The sequence below is a fragment of the Schistocerca americana genome, chromosome 7, assembly GCF_021461395.2.
Source record: "Schistocerca americana isolate TAMUIC-IGC-003095 chromosome 7, iqSchAmer2.1, whole genome shotgun sequence".
Taxonomy (NCBI): Eukaryota; Metazoa; Arthropoda; class Insecta; order Orthoptera; family Acrididae; genus Schistocerca; species Schistocerca americana.
In genome coordinates, this window is record NC_060125.1 from 28,628,129 (window position 1) to 28,637,359 (window position 9,231).

At 42.2% G+C, this 9,231-nt stretch overlaps 1 protein-coding gene across 1 annotated transcript; it reads right to left on the minus strand.

The window, feature by feature from the left end:
- Positions 1–6,435: 6,435 nt before the first annotated feature.
- Positions 6,436–8,088, minus strand: LOC124622233 (piggyBac transposable element-derived protein 4-like). Its single transcript, XM_047147887.1, has one exon. It carries the CDS (start codon positions 8,086–8,088, stop codon positions 6,436–6,438), a length of 1,653 nt encoding a protein of 550 aa, XP_047003843.1.
- Between the last annotated feature and the right edge of the window lie 1,143 nt (positions 8,089–9,231).

Here is a 9,231-nt window from a genome sequence, read left to right on the forward strand (position 1 = left end):
CACATTGGCCATGAAACACAGAAATCGCATCGGGATTGAATACAAGAGGCACAATGCCGACTTAAGTACAAGAAGAGTGAATCTTCTAAGAGTTTGTGGTTTGAGCGAGACAAGGGAGGCCAGTATTCGACTCCGATGAACCAGTGCAGGTTTTCTGAATCCCTTGGACATTCTCATTGACCATGCAAAATAGAGTTTGCTTCGGGATTGATTACAAAACGCACAATACCGACTTAAGTTCAAGAGGAGTGAATCTTCTAAGAATTTGTGCTTTGAGCGGCTCCTGGGAGACCAGTATTAGATTCCGATGCACCACTGCATGTCTACTGTATCCCTTGGACCTTCACATTGACCATGAATCACAGAAATTTCATCAGGATTGAATACAAAATTGACAATGCCGACATAAGTACAAGTAGAGAGAGTTTTCTAAGAGTTTGTGGTTTGAGTTGCTCCTGGGACACCAGTATTAGATTCCGATGAACCAGTGCAGGTTTATTGTATCCCTTGCACCTTCGCATTCACCATGAAACACAGAAATCGCATCGGGATTGAATACAAAAGGCACAATGCCGACTTGAGTACAAGAAGACCGAATCTTCTAAGGGTTTGTGCGTTGAGCGGCTCCTGGGAGACCAGTTTTAGATTCCGATGCACCAGTACAGGTTTACTGTATCCCTTGGACATTCACATTGACCATGAAACACAGATATTGCATGGGGACCAATACAAAAGAAACAATGTCGACTTAAGTCTAGAAGAGTGAATCTTTCAATAGTTTGTGATTTGAGCGGCTCCTGGGAGACCAGTATTAAATTCCGATGCACCAGTGCAGGTTTACTGTATCCCTTGGACCTTCAATTTGACTATGATAAACAGAAATTGCATCGGGATTGGATACAAAACACACAATGCCAACTTAAGTACAAGATGTGTGAATCTTCGAAGAGTTTGTGCTTTGAGCGTCTCGTGGGAGACCTGTATTAGATTCCGAAGCACCAGTGCACGATTACTGTATCCCTTTGACCTTCACATTGACAATGAAACACAGAAATTGCATCAGGATTGAATACAAAAGGGACAATGCCGACTTAAGTACAAGTAGTTGAATTTTCTAAGAGTTTGTGGTTTGCGCGGCTGCTGGGAGACCAGTATTAGATTCCGATGCACCAATGCAGGTTTTAAGTATCCCTTGGACCATCACATTGGCCATGAAACACAGAAATCGCATTGGGATTGAATACAAGAGGCACAATGCCGACTTAAGTACAAGAAGAGTGAATCTTCTAAGAGTTTGTGGTTTGAGCGAGACAAGGGAGGCCAGTATTCGACTCCGATGAACCAGTGCAGGTTTTCTGTATCCCTTGGACATTCTCATTGACCTTGCAAAATAGAGTTTGCTTCGGGATTGATTACAAAGCGCACAATACCGACTTAAGTACAAGAGGAGTGAATCTTCTAAGAATTTGTGCTTTGAGCGGCTCCTGGGAGACCAGTATTAGATTCCGATGCACCAGTGCTGGTTGACTGTATCATTTGGACCTTCACATTGACCACGAAACACAGAAATTGCATCGAGATTGAATACAAAAGGGACAATGCTGACTTAAGTACAAGAAGAATGATTCTTCTAGGAGTTTGTGATTTCAGCGGCTCCTGGGAGACCAGTATTAGATTCCGATGCACCAGTACCGGTTCACTGTATCCCTTGGACCTTAACATTGACCATGAAACACAGATATTGCACTGGGACCAATACAAAAGATACAATGTCGACTTAAGTACAAGAAGAGTGAATCTTCTAATAGTTTGTGATTTGAGCGGCTCCTGGGAGACTAGTATTAAATTCCAATGCACCAGTGAAGGTTTGCTGTATCCCTTGGCCCGCCACATTCACCATGAAATTCAGAATTCGAATCAGGAATGAATACAAGGGGAACAATGCCGTCTTAAGTACTAGATGAGTGAATCTTCTAAGAGTTTGTGATTTGAGCGGCTCCTGGGAGCCCTGTATTAGATTCCGATGCTCCAGTGCAGGTTTACTGTATCCCTCTGACCTTCACAATGACCATCAAACTCAGATATTGCATCGGGATAGAATACAAAAGGCACAATTCCGCCTTAAGTAGAAGAGGAGTTAATCTTCTAACAGATTGTGCTTTCAGCGACGCCTGGGAGACCAGTATTAGATTCCGATGCTCCAGTGCAGGTATACTGTATCCCTTGGACCTTCACATTGACCATGAAACACAGAAATTGCATCGGGATTGAATTCAAAAGGGACTGCCGACTTAAGTACAAGAAGAGTTAATCATCGAAGAGGTTGTGTTTTGAGTGGCCCTGGGAGACCAGTATTAGATTCCGATGCTCCAGTGCAGATTTACTGTATCCCTTGGGCCTTCACATTGACAATGAAACACAGAAATTGCATTGGGATTGAATACAAAAGGGACTGCTGACTTACGTACAAGTAAAGTAATTCTTCTAAGAGTTTGTGCTTTGAGCGGCTCATGGGAGACCAGTATTAGATGGCGACGCACCAGTGCAGGTTTACTGTATCCCTTGGAACTTCACATTGACCATGTAACACAGATATTGCATTGGGATTGAATACTAAAGGCACAATGCCGACGTAAGTACAAGAAGAGTGAATCTTCTAAGAGTTTGTGCTTTGAGCGGCTCCTGGGAGACCAGTATCAGATTCCGATGCACCACTGCATGTCTACTGTATCCCTTGGACCTTCACATTGACCAAGAATCACAGAAATTTCATCGGGATTGAATACAAAATTGACAATGCCGACATAAGTACAAGTAGAGAGAGTTTTCTAAGAGTTTGTGGTTTGAGCTGCTCCTGGGACACCAGTATTAGATTCCGATGAACCAGTGCAGGTTTATTGTATCCCTTGGACCTTCGCATTGACCATGAAACACAGAAATCGCATCGGGATTGAATACAAAAGGCACAATGCCGACTTGAGTACAAGAAGACCGAATCTTCTAAGGGTTTGTGCTTTGAGCGGCTCCTGGGAGACCAGTATTAGATTCCGCTGCACCAGTACAGGTTTACTGTATCCCTTGGCCCTTCAATTTGACCATGATAAAAAGAAATTGCATCGGGATTGGATACAAAACTCACAATGCCAACATAAGTACAAGGTGATTGAATCTTCGAAGAGTTTGTGATTTGAGCATCTCGTGGAAGACCTATATTAGGTTCCGATGTACCAGTGCACGTTTACTGTATCTCTTTGACCTCCACATTGACAATGAAACACAGAAATTGCATCAGGATTGAATACAAAAGGGACAATGCCGACTTAAGTACAAGAAGTTGAATTTTCTAAGAGTTTGTGGTGGGTGGCTGCTGGGAGACCAGTATTAGATTCCGATGCACCAGTGCAGGTTTACTGTATCCCTTGGACCATCACATTGACCTTGAAACACAGATATCGCATCGGGATTGAATACAAGTGGCACAATACCATCTTAAGTACAAGAAGAGTGAATCTTCTAAGAGTTTGTGGTTTGAGCGGCTCATGGGAGGCCAGTATTCGATTCCAATGAACCAGTGCAGGTTTTCTGTATCCCTTGGACATTCTCATTAACCATGCAACATAGAATTTGCTTCGGGGTTGATTACAAAATGCACAATACCGAGTTAAGTACAAGAAGTGTGAATCTTCTAAGAATTTGTGCTTTGAGCGGCTCCTGGGAGACCAGTATTAGATTCCGATGCACCAGTGCTGGTTGACTGTATCATTTGGAAGTTCACATTGACAATGAAACACAGACATTGCATCGGGATTGAATACAAAATGGACAATGCTGACATAAGTACAAGAAGAATGATTCTTCTAGGAGTTTGTTCTTTCAGCGGATCCTTGGAGACCAGTATTACATTCCGATGAACCAGTGTAGGTTTACTGTATCCCTTGGACATTCACATTGACCATGAAACGCAGATATTGCATGGGGACCAATACAAAAGATACAATGTCGACTTAAGTACAAGAAGAGTGAATCTTCTAATAGTTTGTGATTTGAGCGGCTCCTGGGAGACCAGTATTAAATTCCAATGCACCAGTGCACGTTTACTGTATCCCTTGGACCGCCACATTCACCATGAAATTCAGAAATCGAATCGGGATAGAATACAAAGGGAACAATGCCACCTTAAGTACAAGAATAGTGAATCTTCTAAGAGGTTGTGCTTTGAGCGGCCCCTGGGAGACCAGCATTAGATTCCGATGCACCAGTTCACGTTCACTGTATCCCTTGGCCCTTCACATTGACCATGAAACGCAGAAATTGCATTGGGATTAAATACAAAATGCACAATGCCGACGTAAGTACAAGAAGAGTGAATCTTTTAAGAGTTTGTGCTTTGAGCTGCTCCTGGGAGACCAGTATTAGGTTCCGATGCACCAGTACAGGTTTACTGTATCCCGTGGTCCTTCACATTGGCCATGAAACACAGATATTGCGTCGAGATTGAATACAAAAGGGACAATGCCAACTTAAGTACAAGAAGAGTGAATTTCTTCAGAGTTTGTGTTTTGAGCGGCTCCTGGGATATCAGTATCAGATTCCGATGCACCTGTGCAGGTTTACTGTATCCCTTGGACCTTCACAATGACCTTGAAACACATAAATTGCATCGGAATAAAATGCAAAAGGCACAATGCCGTCTTTAGTACAAGAAGAGTGAATCTTCTTAGATATTATGATTTGAGCGGCTCCTGGGAGACCTCTGTTAGATTCCGATGCACCTGTGCTGGTTTACTGTATACCTTGGACCTTCACATGGACCATCAAACACAGATATTGCATCGAGATTGGAAACAAAATTCACAATGCCCACTTAAGTATATGAAGAGTGATTCTTGTAAGAGTTTGTGCTTTGAGCGGGTCCTGGGAGACCAGTATTAGATTCCGAAGCACCAGTGCAGGTTTACTGTATCCCTTGGACCTTCACATTGACCATGAAACACAGAAATTGCATCGGGATTGAATACAAATGGGGGTGCCGACTTAAGTACAAGAAGAGTTAATCTTCTAAGAGTTTGTGCTTTGAGCGGCTCCTGGGAAACCAGTATTAGATTCTGATGCTCCAGTGCAGGTGTACCGTATCCCTTGGACCCTCCCATTGACCATGAAACGCAGTATTTGCATCGGGATTGAATACAAAATGCACAATGCCGACGTACGTACAAGAAGAGTAAATCTGCTAAGAGTTTGTGCTTTGAGCGGCTCCTGGGAGACCGGTATTAGATTCCGATGCTCCAGTGCAATTTTACTGTAACACTTGGCCCTTCACATTCACAATGAAACTACAGAATTTGCATCGGGATTGAATACAAATGGGATTGCCGAGTTAAGTACAAGAAGAGTTAATCATCTAAGAGTTCGTGTTTTGAGTGGCCCCTGAGAGACCAGTATTACATTCCGATGCTCCAGTGCAGGTTTACTGTATCCCTTGCACCTTCACATTTACCACGAAACGCAGAAATTGCAACGGGATTGAATACAAAATGCACAATGCCGACTTACGTACAAGAAGAGTAAAACTTCTAAGAGTTTGAGTTTTGAGCGGCTCATGGGAGACCAGTATTAGATTCCGATGCACCAGTGCAGGTTTACTGTACCCCTTGGTCCTTCACATTGACCATGAAACACAGATATTGCATCGGGATTGAATTCAAAAAGAACAATGCCGACTTAAGTACAAGAATCGTGAATCACTTCAGAGTTTGTGCTGTGAGCGGCTCCTGGGATACCAGTATTAGATTCCGATGCACCTGAACAGGTTTACTGTATCCCTTGGACCTTCACAATGACAATGAATCACAGAAATTGCATCGGGATTGAATACAAAAGGCACAATGCCGTCTTATGTACAAGAAGAGTGAATCTTCTTCGTGATTGTGCTTTGAGCGGTTCCTGGGAGACCAGCATTAGATACCGATGCACCAGTGCAGGTTTACTCTATACCTTGGACCCTCAAATTGACCATGAAACACAGAAACCGCATCGGGATTGAATACAAAAGGACAATGCCGACTTAAGTAACAGAAGAGTGAATCTTCTAAGAGTTTGTGCTTTAACACTCTCTGTACCAGGCCTATTTTATGCACCCGTCCCTAGAAACCGGGCAATTTTACCAATATTAAAAAAATTACTGCATCAAATCTACTGTTTGGATTGTGGCAAATTTGGTACCATCTTGAAGCTGCACATTTCTACTTTAATTCTGAGTGAAAGAAACTACTTTACAATGCACAGCTTTAAGGTACAGTTATAGAAATCACTTAGATGTTTTAAGAATTTAGAAAAAGTCATACGAATAAGGGAATACAATTGTGATTTATTTTTAACCAAAATTGTGGCACTACATTACATGTTTCTGATAGTATACAGTATTACATATAAATTTCACACAGAATCATATTGTTTTTTAGTGTGGAAAATTTTAAAGCAAGGTTCCAGGCAGAGTGCAACGCCACACTGTTCACATTCGTATCGTGTCTCTTTGCGGGAAGCCTTGCCACTCTGTTTCTTGCTCCTGGAACTGCACACGTGACACACACGAGCAGCATACTTCTTAGTAGTTGCAGGTATGTGCTGCAAAAAATGTCTCTTTGTTAGCCGACCTACAGTTCCTTCATTTCTTGGAATGAATTCAAGTGTGTCGTCTTCAACAAGCTGAACTGCAAGCACTGTTATAAAGTCTGTTATTGTAATTTTCTTCCTGTGCACTGCATTGTACAGCCAAAATGCATTTGATACTCCCATAAGCAGCAAATGGAAATATAATTTTCGCCACCATTTCACAGTTCTGTGCTGGAACGGATTGTACTGCAGGCGTTGGTCTCCAATATCCACTCCAATTTTATTGAGGTTGTAATCAAGTACCTGAAGTGGTTTCAATACTACAGACCCATTTCTCTTAGTATGCGTACCAAATGTTGCTTGATGCCTTGTAGACAATGTATACACATCTCTCTTATCTTTCCACTTCATTGCCAATACATTATCTTTACGCCGAAAAGACATTTCGCCCTTTTTCAGCTTAGCAGATACTAAATCTTTAGGCAATCCTTTCCTGGATTTGTTCACAGTACCAACAGCTCCAGTGCCTTTCTCTGCCAGTTGCTGAAATAGCTCTGGACTGGAATAAAATCGATCTAAATACACAGTGTGGCCTTTGTTCAGCAAGCTGCTGTCAGACAACAATCGCAAAATAACCGCAGACGAAGAATTGTCAACAATATGCTTACCAGCATAAACTTCAAAATTTACAACATAGCCACTACTGGCTTCAGCAACAGCATATACTTTCAGTCCATACTTATGAGGCTTATTTTGCATGTAAACACGGAAACTCACACGACCTCGAAATGGGCAAATTCCTTCATCAATTGTCACTTTTTCTGAGGGACGATATGCCTGGATACATCGCTCCTTCAAATTATTATAATATGGCAAAACTTTGTAAAGTGGATGAAATCCATCTTCGCCTGGTTTTTTCTGATTTGAATTGTCAACAAGATGCAAGCATGACAGTATCTGAGTGAAACGCAAACGGCTCATGACATGGGGACAAAAGTTACAACTAAGAACAGGATTAGTGCTCCAATGGTCCGCAATTTTTGGCTTTTTCGAAACACACATGTGGAAAATAATACCCAAGAAACGCCTCATCTCACTTATAGTCACTGGCTTCCACGAACTCAAAACTGAATGGGGCTTCAGATTATTTCCTCTTCTTTTCTTCTGTATTGTCTGTGATGCATACAAATTTGTCTGTCTCTTGAGTTCATTTACGTCACTGTCAGTAAGGAACACTTTACTGCAATCCAGTACAGAACTCGACTCATCAATATCCACTAGTATCTGCCTGGGTGTCGTGTTGACAGGCAGAGGTCGGTAGGTGTCAACTGCAGTCCACTCACTGTCTTTCGGATACGGCACAGCTGCTGGATTTGAAGCAACACCTTCAACATCATTCTCGTCTTCATCTGAAGACAAACTGTCATCAATCTCGTCTTCTAAAAAGAATATCACATTATGTGTAACTACATACATCGTTTACACATGTTCAACAGATATGTGCGTACTGCACAATTACGTGGAAAATTCGGAAATACGTACCTTCAAACACACCATTGCATTCAGAATCGTCTGAATCACTCTCTACATTATCCAGAGTGTCGCTATGATTGATCAAATCCGCAATTTCTGCGTCTGATAAACCGCGCCGAAACATGATGACAAACAACTGAATGATATACAGACTGAGAACGCAAAGATAAGTTTTAACATGAATTACAGCGCTGCCGTGACATCCATGGACGCATTTTGTTAATAAACATCTGAAAAACGTATAGCGCTGGCCAAACCCGTAGAAATAACGTTGCAGTGTTTTGAATGAAATTAAATGTAGCGGCCCGTAAATTTTACGGGCTTGGTGATTTTCGCGCGATCCCAGGCCCGTAAATTTTACGGGCTTGGCGCTTAGAGTGTTAAGCGTCTCATGGGAGCCCAGTATTAGATTCTGATGCACCAGTGCAGGTTTACTGTATCCCTTGGACCTTCTCATTGACCATGAAACACAGAAATTGCATCGGGATTGAATACAAAAGAGACTACCGACTTAAGTAGAAGAAGAGTTAATCATCTAAGAGTTTGTGCTTTGAGCGGCTCCTGAGAGACCAGTATTAGATTCCGATGCTCCAGTGCAGGTGTACTGTATCCCTTGGACCTTCACATTGACCATGAAACGCAGAAATTGCACCGGGATTGATTGCAAAAGGGACTTCCGACTTAAGTACAAGAAGAGTTAATCATCTAAGATTTTGTGATTTGAGCGGCTCTTGCGGGACCAGTATTAGATTCCAATGCAGCAGCGTGGGTTTACTGTATCCCTTGGACTTTATCATTGACCATGTAACACAGAAATTGCATCGGGATTGAATACAAAAGGGACTGCCGACTTAAGTGTAAGAGGAGTTAATCATCTAAGAGTTTGTGCTTTGAGCAGCTCCTGGGAAACCAGTATTAGATTCCGAAGCACCAGTGCAGGTTTACTGTATCCCTTGGACCTTCACATTGACCATGAAACACAGAAATTGCATCAGGATTGAATACAAATGGGGGTGCCGACTTAAGTACAAGAAGAGTTAATCTTCTAAGAGTTTGTGCTTTGAGCGGCTCCTGGGAAACCAGTAT

Excerpts from the sequence above, each read along its gene's own strand:
- LOC124622233 (XM_047147887.1), bottom strand. The coding sequence starts at position 8,088 with ATGTATGTAGTTACACATAATGTGATATTCTTTTTAGAAGACGAGATT.